The sequence below is a fragment of the Pezoporus occidentalis genome, unplaced genomic scaffold (genome assembly GCF_034315485.1).
Source record: "Pezoporus occidentalis ecotype Australia unplaced genomic scaffold, CSIRO_AGI_Poc_V1 ctg84, whole genome shotgun sequence".
Taxonomy (NCBI): Eukaryota; Metazoa; Chordata; class Aves; order Psittaciformes; family Psittacidae; genus Pezoporus; species Pezoporus occidentalis.
Genome location: NW_026916203.1, coordinates 1,549,321 through 1,572,206, shown reverse-complemented (window position 1 = coordinate 1,572,206; position 22,886 = coordinate 1,549,321). Strand labels below are relative to the sequence as shown.

Below are 22,886 nucleotides of genomic sequence, written 5' to 3'. Positions count from 1 at the left end.
ACTGAAGATGGATTGTGGCCATCAGGCTGCCAACAGACACTGTTGAATAGCACCTCTTCTTTTGCATCACTTCTCTCTTTAAATGATGGTATTTTCATGTCCCAGATGCTCACTGTTCAGTAGTGACCTTTTTACTTAGGCTTCACTGTTTTGGTGTATGATTTTACGGTTACTTTGTGTTGGTCTATTTAGTTGTCTTTCATACTGTCAGAAAAAAAGGTCTGACAGTCTGATGGACCAACATAGCTTAAACATAAGTAATGAAGACTAAACCACTTTCTCTAGCCTTAAAGCAAAAATTTCTCCTTTATTACATGGCATGTGATTGAGGCATGTAAAACAATAAGGAAGATAAAGGCATACTTATGCACAGGCTTTATTCAGTGTATTTCACTACAATAGCTTAAGAGAAGCCTATTAATGGTATTGCTAATAAGAACGTCTTCCTTGACAAGCAAATGAAAAGTTAACTACCTTAAAATTGGATTCAGCTACTACCAAACTGGCTGGAATATGCAAACAGCATTTTCAAATCTGTATCAGTTTTTTTGCAGCTGACATCTTCCTACTGCAGCACTATAGCAGCATTAGAAAATCTTTTTGTGTATTTCTGGTTTTAGTAAGAGGAGGGAATTCTATTGATACACAGGGAAGCTCTTCTACCCATTGACTGAGATGATCTTTCACTTTAGCAGGTCACAGTACTCAATATACAATAAAGAAATATTTTGACTTGCAATTTTTATTTGAGCAGGTTTTCCTATCACAAAGGTATCAAAAACCACTAGGGTCTAGCTATTATTAATCAGTACCACCACTGTTACAAAGCTAAAATTGTAGCTCATGCTTCCTTTCAATTAGCATAACTGATATAAAATACCTAACCTCACTTGGAAAATATAATTCTCACCACTATATTAATTTTAATTGACTCCATGGAAGTCTTTACAAAGGCTCCTGTCTAGCAGGCTTCACAACTGAAAAAAGGTCTTATTTTAGTGTGGTTTAAAGGTTGTTGACGAAACATTGGATTATAATCCAGTTTACAGTATCCTTCCTTGTTGTTACCTAATTCTCCTTTACTTCTTCTTGAAAGCATTTTCTTATGCATCAGAAAGGCAGAGCTACTCCAGTATAAATGAGTCATAGTATGGCTTAAGTTGGAAATGACTTTAAAGATTATCTAGGTCCAGCCCCCCTGCCATGGGCAGGGACACCTTTCATGGGCAGAGACACCTTCCATAAATGAAGGTCATGTCCTTTATATTTTGGCCCCAAGGCATCATTAAATCCTCATACTTACTCATGAATAACCATCATTAGTTGTTTTATCTATCATTATTTATGATATATGGCTTAGAGTAAGGTAACTGTCTATCTGCAGACAGGCTTAACACTAGAAAACAAAAAGAAGTCGCAATTATCTGGAATTTTAGGACAAAGATCTGTAAATAAAGGTTTTGCTTAATAGCCTATAAAGAATAAAGGCTTATTCTCCACATAGCAATATTGCTTTTCTTGCCTAGGTAATTATGTACTTTAGCTGTCTGTGTGTAGCACACTGACTAAAGGAATGCACATGACCAACATTCTACCTGTTTTCTATCGTGAATATCCTAAAGTACTGGGCAACAGAAAACACTGCGTAAAGAGCATGGATTCCAAAGCCATGTAGATAAACCAAAAGTCAGATTTCTGAGTGGCATTGTTTTTCTGTTCCCATCGTTAATATTTTTCAGAATAGGATACCTATAACAACAAGGGCTAAATTCACAGCATCAATTCAGATGTGCTCACAGTTACTCTGCCACCATAGACTGTCCTATTAGAAGGAGAATGTGGAATAGGATTCCCACAGCTGCATATATTTGTTTTATGAAAGAGTGTTATTCTGATGTTGCTGCTTTAATGTGTAACTTATGACAATGGTCTTAAATTAACTAAAATATGATAGGCCATTTCAGGATTGATGTTATTGCAAGTTGAAAAGATAAGCAAAATAACGAATCTGGAAATATACTTTGGGAGTGTATACTGAAATTACATTTATATCAAATACATAATTTTCTCAGCAAAATAGTCTCTCCTGTCTCTCCACCTAAAATCACCTGATAGATTTTGCTTCCATACCCAGAGAAAAGACCTTTTTTATTATTATTTGATTACACTGTATGTGAGGAATGAGAGATGAACTAATTTTGAAGCCTTGTACTCCGTTGGTTCTGACAAATAGCAAATTTTGTTTTGGTTAGTTTGGACAGAATTCCAATCACAAAACAGTAACAGTCAGGGGCACTTCAAGACTCAAACACTGGTGTAACTTTTGACATCAAGTTTATACATTGAAGAGTTACACAGATGATTGTCATCCTGTTTGTTCCTTGAATAACACAGGACAAGGAGACTTATCCACTAGTAGTTGACAGCTATTCTACAATTCACTAATTCTGCCTTACCCCCCATAATCAATGAAGCCTCAGTTTAAGGGAGGCTATCTTTGTACACCCTCCATGTTCCGTAAAACCTCATTATATCTGCCTCAACAAGAATGGAAGAAGACAGAGGAAAGAAATTTCAAGGCAAAAATAACAGCTGGGCAGTCAAAAAGGAAACTTATTTCTTTTTGGTTTAATTGTTGTTTTGGCTTTCTGAGAAAGAAGCAGCTTAAAAACAATAGTATACTTCATTCAGTGTCAATAGTTGTTTCTTATTGAGAAGTTACAGTATAAACAAATCTTCTCAATCTTTAACAACTAAAATTCAACAAATTATAATTCCATTCACAACAATGCCACTCACCTCCACTGGCACCCCAGGTCTGTGATTAGAGCCCACCGCCTCTGCCTCAATTTTTCGTATATTTAGCAGCTGGCTGGCCAAAAGAAGGAAAGCAGGGTCACTGCCAAGGGAAATGAACAGAAAAGACTGTACTCACGGGATGCCATTGTACTGGTGAAAGGCACCTGCTGATCTTGGGGCGAGACTGTAAGTTGTTGGAAAAGATTTCCAGAAAGGGGTAGGAGAAAACCTTTAAAAAACACACCTTCCCCACCTCTAAAGTGCAGCACCATCGAATTCCCACTTCTGCTTCTCATCTCACACATCTGCTTATTCCAGAGAGTATTATCTTCTACCTTCTTTGACCCATTTTGCTACCATGACAAAAATGCCTGTGAACTTACAATGACTCAAGGAAGTCATGTAATGGACAAATCTTGTCAGCCCCAGCAAGTCCTGCTTTGTATTCATATTTTGTTCAAGAACAAATTGAATTTTGTAAGCATACATCACAGGTATTTATGCAAAAAAGCAAGCAGCACCACAAAGGTTTTAAAACAGTTTTCAAGGTTTAAATTTAAAGAAGTAGTTCCTAACAAGGGGAGGTCTGGGAAAAAAAAGAACAACCAAAAACCAACCAAACCCTAGAGAAATTGAAGTTACAAAGTTCACTCAAGTAGGCCTTTTCCTAGTGCCACCTGAAAAAAAACCCAAGCAAAAAAAACCACACAAAAAAAACAATAAAAAACCCACACAACCCCCCAAAATTAGCAAAATCGTAGTTTTCAAGACAGAGCACAAATATCAAATTGTATCATCATGTCAACAAGTTTTAACTAGCCCCCTGTTCCCAAGATGCAGTTATTATTTTTTCAATTCAAAACTCGTAAACTGTCTCTGTAGGAAAAAGACCGCACAAGATACAGTATGTTATAGTATTTTCATGTTCAGAAAAATTCTGTTGTTGCAACACCCAATTTTCTGCATAATAAAACTTTGCAATTCTTTATGGAACTGAACAGTAAGGGAGCTTTTGTATCTTTAAAAATGTACCAAAAAGGTAACATCTTAAAAATAGTTACAGATTCAACATCTCTACCTCACCATCTACCTGTCAATGAAATTCAAGTGAACAGGTTAAAAGCAATGCAAAGAAAATATTTTCTGTGTGTTCAGAGCAGAAATGGATTATTTATACAAAAACAGAAAAAAGATTTTTAGCTTTTTCCACACTGTAGCTACTAGGTTGAGAAGGGTTTTGTTTGCGGTATAGGGTCTGTGTGTTTTGTTATAGTTCTTTGGTTTTTACCTTTTTTTTTTGTTTCTTTGTTTTGTTAATGGTAGATATCCTCATCAGATATTGAACACATCATTTCCCACATTGTAAGAAGTCAATGTGATGATCAGTGAATTCAAGCCTGGAAAGCTAAGTCACAACACTAACGCAGTATAATTTTATAATTTTTTTTTTTCGGGGGGGGGGGGAGGGGGGAGAGAAATGAGGAACGACATCCCACACAAAGCAAAGTGATAGATTTACTTCAGATGTAAAGCATGTAAATTCAAGGGAAGTGCTGGAGCCAAGGTAGCTCCATATGATGAGGCTCTGCTAAACAATCACCAGAGCTAATAGTACACCTAGTACAGGGCAGCAAGTGGAATCAGTGGTGCAGAGTTCTGAAAATCAACACTTGGTAAACTCAGGCAGCTGAAAAACTGCCTCCAGCAGGAGTTTCAAGTGAATGCTTCCACTCCAAATTAGGACCAAAAGACAGCTGGTGAAGCCCACAAAGAAAAAAAGCTGTGGAATTAAAATACTTCAGACACAACAGGCTGTTCAAGGTCCTGGCAGAGCCAACAGAAAAATGGATTAAATGTTTAAAGCAAACACAGAAGACACTGTAGTGGTGTGTTGTTCAAACCTGACCTTTATTTCCCATAATACTGTTCAACTGATAACCACCAGTGTTGGTAACTGATGCTGTTTGGTTGTGATGGTTGCACCAGATTCAAAGTGGATTCAGCAAAGACAGATAACAACACAATAGCCAAGGGCTAATCTGAGCAACGTGCACCACCATCCTCAGCCATAGTCCTGGTCAAGGTCTAACTCAAGCCAAGTTTCTGTACTTAGTACACAAACATGGCTATGAGACAACTACCTCACTCCATAATCAGTGGACAGCCCAGGGCCCATTGAGCAATCCTACATGATAGGGCACTGCGCACCAGGCTCTCCCCTTGAGTAAGGATGCCTCCCAAAGTTACTCCTTGAGGCTGGGAGATTCCTTGCCCTTGCAGTCACATATTCTCAGTAAGTGATTAATAACATGCTCAACTTTCAAATATTAGCCAAGTGACATAAAGGATTGATTGTACATATATAATCCTTTAGACGTAAACCTTTGACCTCTGAGACTACATTTGGATCCAGCCACAGCCAGACTCCTCTTTAAGAAGGAGTTTAGAAAGCAAGGGGTTTCTTTATGAACCTTGTGACTCAGAGGTTTCCCTGACAGTTTTGACTGACCCTGCCCTCTATGCAGCAAATATTCAAGTATACCTCACCACTGAATCTTATTAAATCACTATCACATTTATAAACAAAAAAATGGTCTAGGGTGAGGAGTCTGTGCCCCTGGAAGAGGGGGTTAGAACTAGATATTCTTAAGGTCCTTTCTAAACCAAATGAGTCTGTGATTCTATGATTCAATGAACCCCATGATTGGAATCCTGTGATGGACGGCTATAAACTATTCAGAAAGGACAGGAAGAAAAGAGAGGTGGGAGAGTTGCCCATTATGCAATGAAATCAAATTCTACCACTGCCGGTATCACAAAACATCTTTGCATTTGACACAAATATGAGATCAATTGCACTTTATTGTGAAAACCCAGTAAGCATACCATTAACAAGATGCAACTGCACTGCAGCTGCAAGAACTTGAACAAAGTGCCACATTCAGGAGTAAAGTTACCATAATACAAGATTTAGACATTGCAGTTACCAGGAATATTCTGCTCTAACAAGGCTGCCACACGTTCTTCTAACTTGCAGTTTGAAAAATTAAGCTATCATTGTAAGCCTAAAGAGTTCAGAAAAAGTCTTTTACCCTTTTTCTAAACTAGAATATAGATAGTACTTTAAATATAGTATTTTATACACAATTTATTCACATTGTAATTAAAGAGGAAAATTTACATTTTTATTTTTGGTGGCAGCAATTTAAGTTCAGGTCCTAGTTTGTAGTTCCAGTAATGCTGTGAGCAGAAGATGCCAAGTCATGATCAGGTAGGAAAGAAACAGTGGCAGCAGCTGTTTCAGGAGGCACACGTGCAAGCGCACGACGACAAACCGGGCACGTTCCTGACTACAGGGAGAGAGAAAAAAAAATTCAGGTCATTTGCAATTTGCATACAATTCTATTGAAAAGCTGAAGGTCATTGTTTATGGAGTCTTTAATGTCTTCCCAACAGCACTGCCTCAAAGTCAAATTTGACTGGATAGCTACCTGGAGCTAAAAGACAGCTAAAAATCTGAGAAGAAAGCTTCATTTTGCTTTTACACCAGTTGCACAGCAGACGCATCAGGTTCTCTGCAAGGTCATCTTCAAAGAATTGATTTTATAGGTGAGAATTTTTTTCAAGGCAAGGATTAAAAATAAACTAGCCCACATCTAATAGGAAGTATTTTGTCCTAGTTTTCAGCAAGAGCAGTTTACTGTGACTGCAGAAAAAGGCAGAACATATAATAAAAGCAATGTTAAAATGGTAATAAACCTTTTTTAAAACTATAAAGTTAAAAAATTACAAACCCAACAACAACCTGCACTAGAGGTGTTCCAATCTGATCTCCATAGTCTGAGTCAATTAATCTCTCTTGTACCTCTTGAAGAAACAATGTGTTACACTGTAGGCTCACTGACAACTAGGAAGTTCAGGGCTTATATGGTGTAAAGGAGAGTGCAAGTGCAAGGAAAATAACCAGTTCATTAATTGCAGTTATTTTAGTATAGCCTCAACATGATGTAAGCTTCGTAAGACACTTGGAAGGAAACTGACTACAGATGATGAAAATGAAATCTAATACAACATAGACTTACCAAACACTTTTTTTTAAATTAATCTACATGCATGCCACTATTCTTCCCACCAACCTTAACTGTCACTAGAAATGGGTCCTGATATTCTGGCAAGGGAACAGATCCTTGACTCTTCTCAGAGAAAAGCAAGCAATCTTCTTTACTTCAAGATATGAGTACAGTAAAGAAAGCTTTTCTTGTATCAAAATGAGTTATAACTAAGCCACTTATACTTAATAAAAGCAGATCATGCTTTTCTTCACAAAAATACCCCTTCTGTTCAAGAAATTGCCCTTCAGCTGAGTACAGATATGTTACTTTCCTCACTTGCACTAGAATTCGGTTCCACAGTTCTTTGTATTTCATCCCACATTTCAGAAATTTAAATTGTTCTTCACAAAAGAATGCAAATACTCAAAAAACGCACCAACCCTCCATCAATCCTGTAGTACTTACTTCCTTTAACCACAGAGTTACACAAGTTCTGTGAAACAAATGATGACAGGGTAGCTCTGTTATGATTTCGTTTTCCACATATTCACAGCAACAGATAATACAACGCTGCTCTTGACCTAAACTCATGATAAAAAATAAATAAATCAAAAATTAGTATTACGTGGTTTACATCTAAGATAATATATATAATCAACAGTATCCCTAATGATTAAAAAATATAATTACTCTTACTCCAGTTAATTACTTCTCCAAGCTATATTAAGTCTGATTCAAGATTCAAAAGCTCTTAGGCCAGTATTGCCAGCTGCATAGTCTGTTTAGAAACTGTGCCTATGATATTTCAGAAAGCTAAATTTGTTCTTATAAACTTCATGGAAATTAATTCTTAATTACTTTTCCATACCATCTTGGTCATTTGTGATGACAACCTGTGGCAGAGAATCTATCATTTCTTTAGTAGCTGGTGGATGAGCCTCGTCAACCTGAAATCCAAGAAGCCTCAAGTGTGCCAGAGCATTCTGAAAAAAGTGAGCAGAAACTAAGTTTTTTTTTACTCACAAATGTAACATTCCATATAAAGAAAAAGCAAGAAAAGGAATCCAGTTCCAATAGTACTACTTTCTTAAATAGAAGTTAAGTCTGTCACACTAGCCACTACATCATTTCTATTTTCATAATGAATGAGATTAAAGTGAAGGTCAAAAAAGTAATAGCTTGGTTTTTAAGCCTTCATAAAGTATCAGGACAGAGTCACAACTCTCTAATGAACATTTGGTCCTTTTATAAAATTTCAGAAATGGTAGCAAGTCAAAAACGTAATAAAACTTGCTAATACAAAACTGTCATTACTTTCTGAGAATAAAAGCCACATCAGTGTGTTTCCTGGCTTCTCCTATCAAATCACTCAGGTGCAAGCAAAAATATGAAGTACCTCAGCTATATGACCAATGCAAGCTTTCAGAGAAGAAAAAAAAAAGGCACCAAAACAGGATCCACATATATGCTCCTCATCTGTATAATGACTTGAGACACAGCCCTCTGAAATCAATCATTTTTAAGACTCGTATGCTGCAGCAGGCAGATTTGATGTAAACATCATACATTCGACTACCTAAGACACTAAGGACCTCCAGTAGAAAGAAATGCAACAGAACTCATATTGGTTACATTCATTACGGAATGTACTAGATATACCTGTGCCAACAGCATAACAAGCTGAAACTGAAGAGCCAAGAACACAGAAACATTTAGTTCATATCCTGAATGAATCAGTCACGCTCCTCAAGTACAAATACTGCTCTGATCAACATGAAAATTATTTATTCTAATGGCCACAAAATTCCCTTGGTATGATGTTTAAGATAACCTAACATTTTTGTAATGTGGGGGGTACACTTAACTAAAACCCCAAAATATACTAGAGAAAGATGAGATAATACAAACATCTTCAGTAATGCCTCGTCTTAAGCTTCAGAGAAAGTTACAAGACCTGTAGACTGAAAACACGCCTGCACTTTTATCACAGTGGCAAAGTAGCTCAGGCAACCATCCTACCACAGATCTAAACTAGCATGTTTACACATACAGTCAAATGTTTGTAGCAGGCAGAGAGAGATTGAGCTAACAAGACAAATATGTACAGCTCCTACTGCCACACATACTTATTTAGAAATCTGCTAATTAAAAGAAAATCCTGGGACAGTTATCCCTAGTGCATTTTACAATGCAAAACAGGTACACTCCTCCAATTTAACAGTTTAAAAACATTCACTTCTGCTACAGCAGACAATACTGCCTGACTAACATTAAGATGATTTTAAAATTTCCTGCTGTATTTTGCTACAGTGGCAGTGGTCTGAGAATAAGGTGTAGGTATTTGTAATTAGGTTGCCTACTACAGCAGGAAAAGTTAGGTTAAGATCCAGGCAGAAGGAAGCAGTGTCACCTATGTGTCAAACTTCTCTGTCTATATATTAGCATTCAAAACCAGAAACCAATTAACAAAATCATTGTATTGTTTGCTTTTGAAAGCTACAATAAAGAGACATCACAGAAAGCCCCACAATGACTGATTCACATCACATCTTCGAAAGCAGCCATTTTACAGCTTTTATAAGATAAATGTATAACTTCAAAGATACCTTTATTTTCTTCCTCTTATCACTTATGCAACTACTTACTGCTCCATGTATCAAAAACTAAATGTCAGACACTGCTAAAACCAGGAGTGCCATAGCATACAACTCCTCATGTCTTTGAGTTGGTACAAGAAATATTCATAAATGAAGTTCTGATGCTCCTGTTCTATACTACTAATGAACTAAATACTCCCAGCTAAGTAATTTCTTTAAAACAAATATAAATCACACATACAGGTTATTTTAGGATCGCAGAATCTCACAGAGCATTTTTTTTTTTTCCTATTTACAAAAAAACCCCTATTTTATACGTTCATTACTTTTCTCCTTCAAGTGTCACAATTAACTGATCCTCCTCCCTCCCCTCCTCCCCAGTTAAGATATACTTGAATTCTGGATGCATTACATCACATCCTTTAAGTGTTTCACAGCTACAATACATGAGCTTGCTGGATAGAGCAATTTTCAGAAAAGTTTCTGAGCTACAGGCTGTCATAATAAACTACATTGTTATAGGTGAAAAAGATCTGGTTCATGAATCCGCTATTTTAGCTAAAAGAATTTGACACTGAAGCATGCAGATTAAATAAATCATTAAGAGGTTGAATAAATTTACAGTCATTAGATTACTAGTGATGTTATAATTAAACTTAACCCAACCTGTTCACTGAATTAGAATACTACAAATTAGTAAAAGCTCAGAATTCTCTATTACAAAATCTCTGGTGCAAAAATACTTTAACAGGTTTACTACTTCAACTTTATGAAGCAAAAGCAGAGGTCTGTTACACCCATAGGCAGAATTAGATAATAAAGGTTTAAGAAATAGCTGTTTGCCCTAAAGCCAGATCTAAATACTGCCGAGATCGCATCCCCAGCAGCAAGTAGCCCGTTAGAAAGCTGAGTATAAATATACAGATACTATGTAACTGCAAAGTGGCAAACCAGTTTCAGTGTAATCAGGGAAAGAAAACCTGCAAGCAAGCAAGATCCGGAAGGTGAGAAATAAAATTGTAGAACAATCAGAAAAGGTATCTGATGAAATCTAATCATACTGCAGAAAAATGCCTAGCAAAAGCATAACAAGTCCTGATCCCAAAAATAACATGAAAGATGTCAAGAATAGATGAAATCACTTTATGTTTGGGGAGAGAGATGAGGAACATAAAATGCCAATCACGAGGAAGAAAAACTAGCTCCAATTCTTACTTCCCTCAAAGAGTGATCAAGCCTGATCACCTTGAACTTAGTTACTAAGATGCCCCTCACAGTGATCTCTAACTCTACATGATACATACATAGAGTTGTGACAAACTACCAACAAAAACTGTCATATTACATTTTCCATAAACCCTATAAATAGAAAATCAGAAATTGCATTTTCTAGAAGAAAGTGAAGACATTTTCAGCAATCTCTTCACCCAGACTTGAAAAGATAGTTCAGTTTGCTCTTTCTATCACAAAAGAAACAGTTGCGTTTTGGGTTGTTTTTTGGTTTGGTTTTTTGGTTTAGTTTTTGTTTGCTTGTTTTTGTTTTGTTTTTTAAAGAGTTGTTTGGTTTGGGGTTTTTTTACCCTGAAAATGCTGTAAGCCACATTTTGGATTTCTGAGCAAGCACTGTGACCGCAGTACTGAAGTTCAGAAAAAGGCTTTGTAACACTGTAAGATACTTACTTTTTCAGTGAAAGATATTACGTTTTTAAATTTGTGGAACACTTCTACACCTTCATCTACAATTTTCTGACAACCAGAAAAGTTGTGTTTAAAAGGTGTACTTAATGTCCTTCCAGGAGCACAAGTTTCTAGTCTATGTCAATCAAGTCAGTGACAGGGTCAGGTCATATTTCATTAAAAGAGGACACTGGACTAGCCGTTTGCAAGTCTTACTTTCTAGAAAGCAGAAAACATATCTAGATCTTATCTGGACATTAAAAGATAGGATCTCGTCAAATAATTAAAACTAATTCAACAAGTAATTAGAATTAAGACATTACAGAGCCTTTTTTGCTTGCTTTCTCTCCACTTCCCAAAATATTTGCTGTATTGCCCAACTGATATGTTGTATAGTTTTTGTGTAATCCTTGCTCTTATTTTCTGAACAATTTTAGTAAGCATTTTCATACTAGGAGGAATGGTGCTTTATATATTCTGCTTGAGATTTGGAAGAAATATTGATAATTTTTACTCAAAACCTGTGTTGACCATTTAGTTAGTCAATATAGTGATTCCTTTTATTACACAGCCACCATTTTCTGCTGACTAATTCAAATTATGCCAGACTTCTATGACCACCATAAGGTTTCAGACACATAAGTGATAATTCAAGCACAATTAATACTTCAGAAAATTTGCTTTACCTCTTGCCCAACAGCCACAGTGACCTGCTCAACAGATACCAGAGCACAACTACCTTTCTAGTCATCTACCCGCTTGCCAGGTGTGTTCAGTGACACTGTTCCTGGTAACACTAACATAATTGCAACATCTTCTCAGTGAGTCATGCACACAGGCACCCAGGATTGCTTTTACAGGTCAACCTCACAAGAGGGTGAATGTTTCATCTGACAAAGTAACTAGAAAAACCATTGTTACATGGTAGTAAGAAAGAAAATTTCAGAGCTGTAACAACTCAGTCTCCTCTTCAAGTGTTAACATGGAAACAAGACAAAAAAAAAGATCAGATTAGTTGTGCCTCTCTACAGAGATCCTCTTGCTTTGGTGCAAAGGAGATCAAATGCTTCTGTAGTTCTGTGCTTTTTGATGTAGTGAGAACCAGCAGCTATGAAAGAGACAAGGAATTTTCTCTACACTTCAAAATACTGCTTTTATAGTAATGACATTAACAGACCTCCTACATATTAATAAGCAGTTCTGAAGTGTCTCCAGATGAGTAATGCTAACAAGATCCTACGCAGCTGAAGACCCTGTGGTACTTGACCATGAATAACACTGACCTCCTACATAAAGTTGGGGGATGAACAATACCTGGAAACTGAATGAGTGCCAGCTTCAGGGAGCAACCTTTCCACCCCTTGAAAATCCCCATGAAGTTTATTCACAAAACCACTGATGGTGCACATATCCATGGAAGGAAAAAAAAAAAACCAATAAAACTCTATGATTGTTCCCCTGACAGTCAGCTTTAGAAAGCACTTTAAAGCATCCTTGGTATTTTGTCTTCAAGCACACTATGACATACAGTCTGCCCTGTTCACCCCTTTTAACCAAGAGCTAGTAGTCAAACTGCCCCTAAATTTATGTCATACACAACTTTTACTTTGACTGCTGTAACACCGTATTATAAGTCTATACATCATTCAACTCTTATTTTGACAAAATACCCAGCAGGGGAGATTTCTGGCAGTGCAAGAATAGTCATACTGCAAACTGAATTTCAGCTAGCTTTGTATTCACTCTGACAGTAACCAATGTCATGCAACACAGAAAAGACGAAATGCTCTGGTTTATCCAAAGTTAGATAGATGAAATGAGTAGAACAAGGTAAAGATAAAAGGTTTCTTTGCTTCTGGTTGGGGTTTTTTACATTTGTTTTTGTTTTGTTTGGTTCAGTTTTTTTGTTTGTTTTTATTTTTAATTTAAACCACATGGAGTCAAGACAGTCAAACAGAAAAGTTGTCAACTGAGGAATAAAAACATGAGACATCCAGTTGTACTCTTGTAATAAAATAAAGCTGGGACATCTCATAGGCACAGATACAGGTAAGAACTTTTCTTTGTTATGAAGGGAATTTGAAAACATTCCTAGAATAATTTAAATTACATGTTTAAACTGATAGAAATCAATATCTTTTTTCCTGCAAGAGGAAATTAATATCTATTCTAAAAGGAGCAGCACCAATGAATGACTTCTTGCACTATATGCTTTAGAAGAATCTCTAACGCTTATTTTCAACCTTGCAGACCTGAAACTTCAAGCTAAAGCAGGAAAGTAATTCTTCCCCAATTCTCCCAATTTTCAGATTATGCTAAAAAATGATTCAACATCACTAATATAATATCACCAAAAATATTTTAATACCTCCATAGCTTCTTGTAAGCGTTCTTCTAGTGACTCAAATGTGATAGAGTACACATTAGAAGCGGCTTGAGCAACTCCTAGGCCATTACCAGACTCGCTACGTGGTCTGAAAAACAGGAGTTGGGAATCATGGTCATTTAAAAGCAAATAGTAACAACACGAGGGCTGGATACATCAAATCACTGCACATCACCGATTAACAACTGTGATCTTACACTCACATGAGTTGGTTGTATTTGGTTCACCTAGGCTGGTTGCCCATCCAGCAGCTCTCTCACTCTCCCACCTCAACTGGATAGGTGTATAAATAGGCCTAAAAGCTCATGAGTCAAGATAAAGACAGGGAGATCACTTGCGAATCACTATCACAGGGAAAACAGACTCAAAGGGGAACCTTAATTTAACTAAAAGGTTTTGCTAATAAAAATAGATTTGGATGGTGAGAAACAAAGACAACAATTAAAATGCCTTACCCTTAGCCCTCCCTTCCTTCACTTCACTCCTGACTCCACCATGTTTCCCCACTCCAAGCAATGCAGATAAATAGGGAATGAGGGCTGTGGCCAGTTCATGGCAGTTCTTCTCTTTAATTCTTTTGTTCTTACAGTTCTCCTGCTCCAGCGTAGGTCCCTCCTATAGGCTGCAGTCCTTCACTATAAACATGCTCATGCACGGGTCTTTCCCACAAGCTGCAGTCCTTCACCAATTGCTATAGCTTGGGTTCTCCACAGGCACAGTTCCTTCAACAAGTACCTACCTGCTCCACTGTGGTTTTCTCTCAGGGCTACAGGGGAATCCCTCCTCTAGCACCTGGAGCAACTCCTCCCCTTCGTCTCAGTCTAGCATCTGCAGGGTTGCTTCTCTTATCCTCACTCCTCTCTCTTACTCTGTTGTGCAGCGTTGTTTATCCTTTCTTAAATACACTTTCCCAGGCCACCCTGCAGCCTGCCTCACAGCTCACAGTACACTGGCACACTAAAGACAATATAGGCTTCAGGAGAATATGATGGCAAATTTTACCATTGACTGCTCCAGAGTAAAAGGGCATATGGTTCAGCTAGTAAGTTTAATACATATGTTTTTTTTTTTGCAATTACTGTTCAGATTTTTATTACATTCTGTGTCACAGTTCATAGCTTGGCAGCTGCTTTGAGTTCTATTTTCAATGTTCAGGTATCAAATCTTAAACCAGGTAAAAAGTCATGTGTGGATCTGCACATGGTCAGCAGACAAAACTTAATGTGTTATTAGAGAAGCATCTTCCTTCCTATTTTGAGTAATTAGCAAGTTTCCTGAGGCTAACCCTCCAACACTGAAAAACCAAGTTTTGTCTCTTTTCTGTAATTCCTTTGCTACTTTGCTGTCTGGTGCTGTAAGAACACATGCTTTACTTCTAGCTTGGAATTCCATGTATTAATACCTGTTGTGCTTTTTCACAATTTAGCTTCACAAGGAAAAAATACCAGTGTTTCTGTTATGCCTATGCTGCAGTCCATAGTATTTTTAAAAAGAGAGAACAAGTGTTAAATCTCACTGGAAAGCATTCTGTCTAGATCACTCTTAAACACATTATACTATTCTAAAATAAGGCCATGAAAGTGTCTCCAATCACTTTCTTCCTGGTATCTGCAGATTTTTTTGTAATGAATATATTGCAATATTCTTCAGTAACCTTATGACAGAAAATAGAAAAATGCCCTTAAAACTATGATATTAGGTAAGCACATGGCATTTCAAAGTGAAATAGATTAGGCTTATAACATCTAAACTATGCCAGCTGCAAAAGAGGGAAGACCAATTATAAAATAGCACTGACTTGAATACTGACTACATTTATGTTGCTTTACTTTCATTATATTTGCACCAAACTTACCACCTTGAAAATTAATTGAAGAAGTAGAGCAATCCCTTGAATATTTAGTGCACCAATTTCTCAGAGTCTCACAGCCTGATTTAGTAAATCTACTTCCTTTTACTCTCATCAGAAGGCATGTAGCACTTGAAGTTCCTTAAGCCTTAAGCCTCAGATTTATCAGCCTTTGAAGCATGTGCATACTGATAGCCAGGAATATCTTTGACATCTTACATGAAAAGCGATACAGTAGCTACAAGCCCTATGAAATTAATGCAGAAAACTATTAAAGGCATACCTCTGGTCCGAATTCAGATCTTCACTCTCACTGGAATCATCCTCAAGACTGTCATTTCCAGTCAACAATAAGAATCCAGAATACACAAAATTATGAAGTAGATTAGCTTCCACATCACTGATGCTTTCTACTTGCTGGTTTTGTAACGGAGGAATCTCTCCTTCCTCCAACAAGGGTTGCCTTAAAATAAATAAATGCAAAGCTGAAACTAAAGAGGTAGGAGAAATTACAAACACATGCAAGTAACAAAAACTACACATATTGCAAGGGTTGAAGATGCATGTTTCCCAGACAGCAGAGGCAAAAAAAAAAAAAGAAACTCCCAATGGCATCGGCTCCAGTTTCAGAATCTAGTAACACTATGATTCCATGGCAAAATTATTTGTCTAATGCTCAAGGCCAGTAGTACAGTAAGCACCTTATTTGCATTTTCACTAGTACAGGCAGTATCCCTGCCAGAGCTGGAAGATACTTATTCATCTAGAAGTTTGTAAAGCTACTAAAAAGAAAAGCTGTCTCAACACCCTGAAACAGCCTTCATGGGAAGGCTTGGCCCAAACGCAAAAATATACTATTTGCAAGAGAATCTACTTGCATAAGGACTAAGATTCCTCTCATTCCTGTACTTTCTAGAAGAGCACAAATCACCTGGATGTTTAAAGCCACAGGGCGGCAAGTCCACTTTCCTTATTAAAGGGCAAATAAAGAGGAATCACATTAGAAAGGGGTATGTTTGCAGGCTGTTCACATCAAAAAAAAACCTAAAGAGTACATAGCTTCATTGTTGTTCTGAAACAGATGCGTTTTGATAGTGTTTTCATAAAGCCACACTAATTCTCCAAAACTTAAGAGAAGGCAATGTTAAAGAAAGCAGTACCAGCGATTTGGACTACTTGGTAGTAGGCACCATCTACATAAGAGTGGAAGAAACAGAAAGAACACATAGGCATTGCTTGTTGCTTTATAAAAAGCAAAAAATAAGGATAAAAGATCAATTTTCTTTTTTCTTTCCACAAAGCATCTAAACAAACCAAAACCACCAAAGTCACAGAATGCAAAGATGGGGACTGGGAGAATGAAGAACTGCTCATGGTAGAGAAGATCAGGTTCAAGATCATCTAGGGAACCTGAAGGTGCAGAAGTCAATGGGGTCTGATAAGATCACAGAATTGTTAGGGATGGAAGGGACCTCTGGAGACCATCTGATCTAACCCCTTGCTAAGGCAGAGCCACCAGGTTACACAGGAACATGTTCAGGCAGGTTTTCAATGCCTTCAGGGAGGGAAAACCCACAACCCCCCTGGGCAGCCTGCTCCAGTGCTCTGCCACCCTCAATGTGAAGTTCTTCCTCATGTTGAGGTGAAACTTCTTGTGGTTTAGTTTATGAACACTGCTCCTCATCCTGTTGCTGGTCGATGACTAAGAGCAAATCATACCTGACAGATTTGGTGGCCTTTGAGGTCATGGCATTGACAGGTAAAGAAAGGATGTCATCTACCTGGACTTGTGCAAGGCATTTGACACTGCCCCACACAACATCCTTGTCTATAAATTGGAGGAAGTATGGATTTGACAGAGGGACCACTCAGTGGATAAGGAATTGGCTGGATGATCACACTCAAAGAGTTGTGGTCAATGGCTCAATGTCCAGGTGGAGATCAGTGACAAGTGGTGTCCCTTTGGGTCAGTATTGGGACCCATGCTTTTCAACATCTTTGTTGGCAACATGAGCAGTAGGACTGATGCACCCTCAGCAAATCTGCTGATGACACCAACCTGTATGGTGCAGTTGATACGCTGGAGGGAAGGGATGCAATCCAGAAGGACCTTGACATACCTGAGAGGTGGGCCAATGCCAACCTCATGAAGTTCAACAAGGCCAAGCGCAATGTCCTGCACCTGGGTCAGGGCAATCCCAGGCACAAACACAGGCTGGGCAAAGAAGTGATTCAGAGCGGCCCTGAAAGGAAGCACTTCAGGCTCTTGGTTGAAGACAAGCTTGACATGAGCCAGTAGTATGCCTTCACAGACCAGAAAACCAACTGTGTCCTGGGCTGCATCTGCAGCAGAGTGGCTAGCAGGTCGAGGGAGGGGATTCTACCCCTCCATTCTGGTGAGACTCCACGTGAAGCACTGCATTCATATCTCAGGGCCCCCCAGCATAAGGACATGGACCTGTTGGAGAGGGTCCAGAGAAGGGCCACAGAACCTATTAGAGGGATGGAGCACCTTTCTGATGAGGAAAGGCTGAGAGAGTTGGGGCTGTTCAGCCTGGAGAAGAGAATTCTCCAGGGAGACCTTATTGTGGCCTTTCAGTACTTGAAACGGGCCTATAAGAAAGATGGGGAGAGACAGTTTAGCATGGCCTGTATTGACAGGACCAGGGGGAATGGCTCTAAGCTGAAAGAGGGGAAGTTTAGATATTAAGAAAAAAAAATTCTTCACTGTGAGGGTGGTGAGACACTGGCACAGGTTGCCCAGAACTGTCCAAGGCCTCGTAAGATGGGGTTTTGAGCAGCCTAGTCAGGTGGATGGTGTCCTGCCCATGGCAGAGGGTTTGGAACTAGATTATGTTTAGCATCCCTTCTAACCCAAACCATTTTGTGATTCTATGATTCTATTAAGTTCTCAGTAAGCAAGTAGTTCAAGTATACTTTACTATACTTACTGATGGGGCTGCAGGAATAAAGAGCAGCAATGGAATATAAGAAGCAATAATGAAAAGATAAACAATTGCTTTTTGAGGAGTATTAAGTATCAGATGGGTATGTACCATGTATGTCTTTACAATTAACAGGCATAATATAGCTTTTTAAAGTCAGTACATCAAGTCTATTATCCCTATTAACATTACATGTCAATGCCCTCATTATTTCTGTATCTTTCATTAAATATAATTATTTACATGACATGCCATTTTTTCTCCTGATTTGAAATACTTATAAGCATTCAAATAATTTTCATGTAGGTAAATTATTACTGCTAGTACAGTAACTACTTTTAGAATTTGTTATTCTGCATGGTGTCATGTGGATACCATGTTACATGTCAAAACTTACAGGAAGTTAGCTAATAAAACCATACCCTCCTTGTGAAGAGCAGTCTTTGCTCTCCTCTTCTGCACCACTGCTGCTGCTTCTCTGCACTTCAGGCTCACATTTCTCTGTGCCTGGGATAGTCTCACAGCTCTCAGCACTTGAGTGGTCTTTTTCTGTAGCAGTAAAATATGCAGGTGCAGCTGCAGACCATTCTCCATCACTGCATTCTGAGCTGCAATTTAAACAAGGCAACAGGGTGTGAATTTAAACACTGCTTAAAAGGAAGCAAACACAAGCGTTCTGTGATTTCCTACTTTCTATGAACATTGCTCTCAATATAGTCTGTTTTTATCTAGGAGAAATTCAGTATGTAGTATTTGTAGATGTACTAAAAGGCAAATATATGTAAAGAGCTGATTGAAAAAAAAAGTTAAAGAATTCTGTCCATCTCACTTTGTGAAGTTTTTTTGCTCTTCCCCCTCCACATCTTCAGAGTACATGAGTACATTACAGAGCACATAACTCATTAAAATAAACCCAGACCCACTCTACATGCCCTTCTCCAAGCACACAAAGATAAAACAGCAGCAGTGACACTGAGAAACCAATGCTTGCTTAACAAACAATAAGCCATATCAGCCTTACCTCTCAGACAGAGAAAACTTAAAAACTCTCATAGCCTTTAAGTCATATACAATGCCCCTTCTTTTTAAAACAGAAAAATCATACGAAGATACAATGGATGACTTACTGCAAATTATAATTCACTAGCCTGGACAGATGAAACAGGGAGCTTTTCAAAAAGAATTTGGTCAGCCATCACACAAAAAAGGGCAGTAAATGACATACTGAGGGCAGCTTAAACAAAACAGTGATGTTGGCAGAATCTCAAGAAAAATGAATTTATCTACTGCTACCTCTGGTAATGCCACTCAGAAGATTCACTCAATACTCAGTGGCAGAAGACAGCTAGCAAAATTCAAAGCACAGTCAAGTAGCTATGTCCTTTCAAAGAGTGATAGGAAACTACTAATATACAAATATACTTATCAGAGCACATCTTACACAGCAATCCACAACACCTGCAGCTGTTTTCAATCTGCTAAATACAGTATGACTGTTGGTATCAATTTTATGTCTCCCCCTACAAACTCACTTTAAAGAAACCCTCCTATCTAATGTTATAAGTAAATTCCAAGCAATCTTGCCATTTAATGAATTACAAGTACTTCTGAAAAATTGCATATTATATGCAAAGATTTACAAGCATAAAGAAGATCAAGACACAGATTATATGGAAGGATTTTAATTTGAAGCAGGAATATATTTTTCTATCACAATTTTGGCAACTATGGAAATGAGAATATTCATTAACTGGGCCTTGTAAAAGGACTACAGTAGACATGGTATCTGTTAAGAAACTGTGCTATACAGTCTAATGCATCTTATATTATACCAACTAAAGCTGAATACTAACCTTTTAAAAAGATTCTAAAATGTTATCTAAATGCACTGTAAGACTAGCCCAAATATTCAAATCTTTTTTCTGTTTTGTAATTCAGGAATTTCCAAAATAGTTTAGAATAATATTCCTTTGTTATTAGCCAAATTTGCTTTCTTTAAAGTTGACACAAAGCTACTAGTTCAAACCAGAAAGGAGTATAAATCTGAAGTAATTAATACTGAACAAAGAAAAAACACTGAATGTTTAAGTTTCCAGACTTCAGATTTTCATGCAGTTGACACGCCTAAGGGATGGCAAGCTATCCAGAGGTACATGGACAGGCTTAACAGGTACATGGACCCATGCAAACCGCATGAGGGTCAACAAGGCCAAGTGCAAGGTCCTGCACCTGGGTCAGGGCAACCCCTGGTATCAATACAGGCTGGGGATGAAGGGATTGAGAACATCTGAGGAGTAGGACTTGGGGCTACTAGTGGATTTAAGACTGGACATAACTTGGCAGTGTGTGCTTGCAGCCCAGAAAGCTGGCCATATGTTGGGCTAAATCCAAAGGAGCATGACCAGCAGGTCAAGGGAAGTGATTCTCCCCTCTACAGCACTCTCATCAGACACCACCTGCAGTACTGCGTCCAGCTCTGGAGTCCTCAGGTCAGGAAAGACATTGACCTGTTGGAGATGGCCCAGAGGAGGGCTACAAAAATGATCAGAGGGACAGAGCACCTCTCTGATGAGGAAAGGCTGAGAGAGTTAGGGCTGTTCAGCCTGCAGAAGAGAAGTCTCCATGGAGACCTTTTTTGGCTTTTCAGTACTTATACATATAAGAAAGATGGGGAGAGACTTTTTAGCAGGGTCTGTTGTGACAGGACAAGTGATAATGACTTTAAAATATGGGAGATTCAGGCTGGATCTGAGGAAAAAAATTCTTACACTGAGGGTGACAAAACACTGGCACAGGCTGCCCAGAGAAGCAGTGGATGTGCCATGTGGAGACATTCAAGGCTCCATGTGGTTCTGGGCAATCTGATCTAATTGAAGATGTCCCTGCTCATTGCAGGGGAGTTTGACTAGGTGACCTCTGAAAGTCTTTTGCAACCTAAGCTATTCTATGATTTAACTGTGCCCAATTGTGTGGAGACGCAGAACACCACTTACTGGTTAAAGAGTTACAGACTTGTCACTTGTCAAAAGCAAAAATGATTAAGTTAGAATCTGAACATAAGTTTTCTGAGAATAGTCTCTGCCCTGCCTTAACTGGCCTGTACTTGTCCTTTGATCTAAAAGTAAATGGAGGAAGTCAATTGATACAATTCTCATCTCCCACTACCTCTACCCTCTGGGAACCTATGATGACCCTTCCAACTTGGAGCATATGTGGTTCTAACAAATATGCAGGATTTTTTCCTTCCCACACATAGGTTTTACATGCTAACACCATAATAGCACCTTGTTGAAGCAAAAAGGTGAGGTGAAGGCTCAGGCTGCAGTAATCAGCAGGGTGAGTTTCTGCCAGAATTGGACATAAGTGAATAGTGAGTTGCAGGATCTAACTTGATACATATGTTCATTCTGCTTTTTATGCAGCTATACATGTAAATTTAAACATGTGATATGGCTTAACCCTTTAAACATGAAACTTTACCTTGTGAGAGTGGAAAACCATACTGCTCCTTTGTACAGAGTAATTATTGACAATTTACTTCCTAGGGGTAAGGTTTTTGACGGTTTAAAAAGGAAATTATATTTTTTAAGTTCAAGAATACACATTTTCCTTGTTTAGTGGTTTAGTTGCTGCCATGATGACAAATACAGTCACTTTCAGACAAGCAAGCTGTATTTTTTGCCATGCTATAAATGTAAAATATATTCCTTTTTCTCCATTACATTTTAATTTTGTAGTAGCAACATTTCAGATATGGAAAAGATCACACAGTAACAAAAACTTGCAAAAAGTAAATCTTACAAGGAAGGAAAGGATTCATTTGCAAGTCCTCCTATTTCTTGAATAACAAACCCAAATTAAGTCTACTACCTCATTTTACAATGCCTTAAGGATTTTGTTTCTTCATAATCGGGACTGTAAGATATTTTAAGGACAAGAGTTTATGTAGACTAATTTTCATGCTGTTCTCTCTATAGAAGCAGTGGAAACACAATCTACACTAAGCAGGTTAGCTTATGAAGCTTTATGTCAAGCACACACAAAAAAACACAACATCTAGAAGACATGTCATGTTAAAAATGCAGCGGTAACAGAATCTGCAAGATGAAAGCAAACTGGAAGAAACATAGGGAAAAAAAAAAAAAAATCAAAAAAACAACACTACTGCATCTGACGTATATGAACAGAATGTTAGAAATGTTTTTACCCTCAAATACCTCAGTTACCCAATTCCAATCCACAGTGAAAAGCTCTTAACCCAGCACTATATGAGTAGAAGTTAATCAATGTAAATTCCATCCAAATTAATTTGTCTTCTGGGTAAAGAGCTCAGAATAGAAGAAGCCTGAATACTGACCCTGGTGTACAAGTTGGAGCCATTTGTACAGATCTGAAACTATAATAGTCACTTTGGAAACACCCACTAGTGTAAAGGACTATCATCAGAAAATGGAACTATAAGCAATCCTATGAAGTTATTGTTCAGATATAACAAGGAAGAAAAGTTTCTTTCAAAAGGCTGGGGATAAGAATATAAACATGCTGTAATGCAGAATATTGACATCTGATCGCAAAAAGAAC

General features: G+C 37.9%; 1 protein-coding gene across 1 annotated transcript in view; it reads right to left on the bottom strand.

Annotated features, from left to right (window-relative positions):
- Positions 1 to 5,643: 5,643 nt before the first annotated feature.
- PJA2 (praja ring finger ubiquitin ligase 2) overlaps positions 5,644 to 22,886 on the bottom strand; it is a 33,785-nt gene continuing 16,542 nt past the window's right edge. The window contains 6 exon segments of the mRNA XM_062604205.1: positions 5,644 to 6,149; positions 7,317 to 7,432; positions 7,720 to 7,834; positions 13,494 to 13,599; positions 15,644 to 15,823; positions 18,728 to 18,913. Of these exon segments, the coding sequence (XP_062460189.1) occupies positions 6,018 to 6,149; positions 7,317 to 7,432; positions 7,720 to 7,834; positions 13,494 to 13,599; positions 15,644 to 15,823; positions 18,728 to 18,913 (835 nt within the window). The 3' untranslated portion in view covers positions 5,644 to 6,017.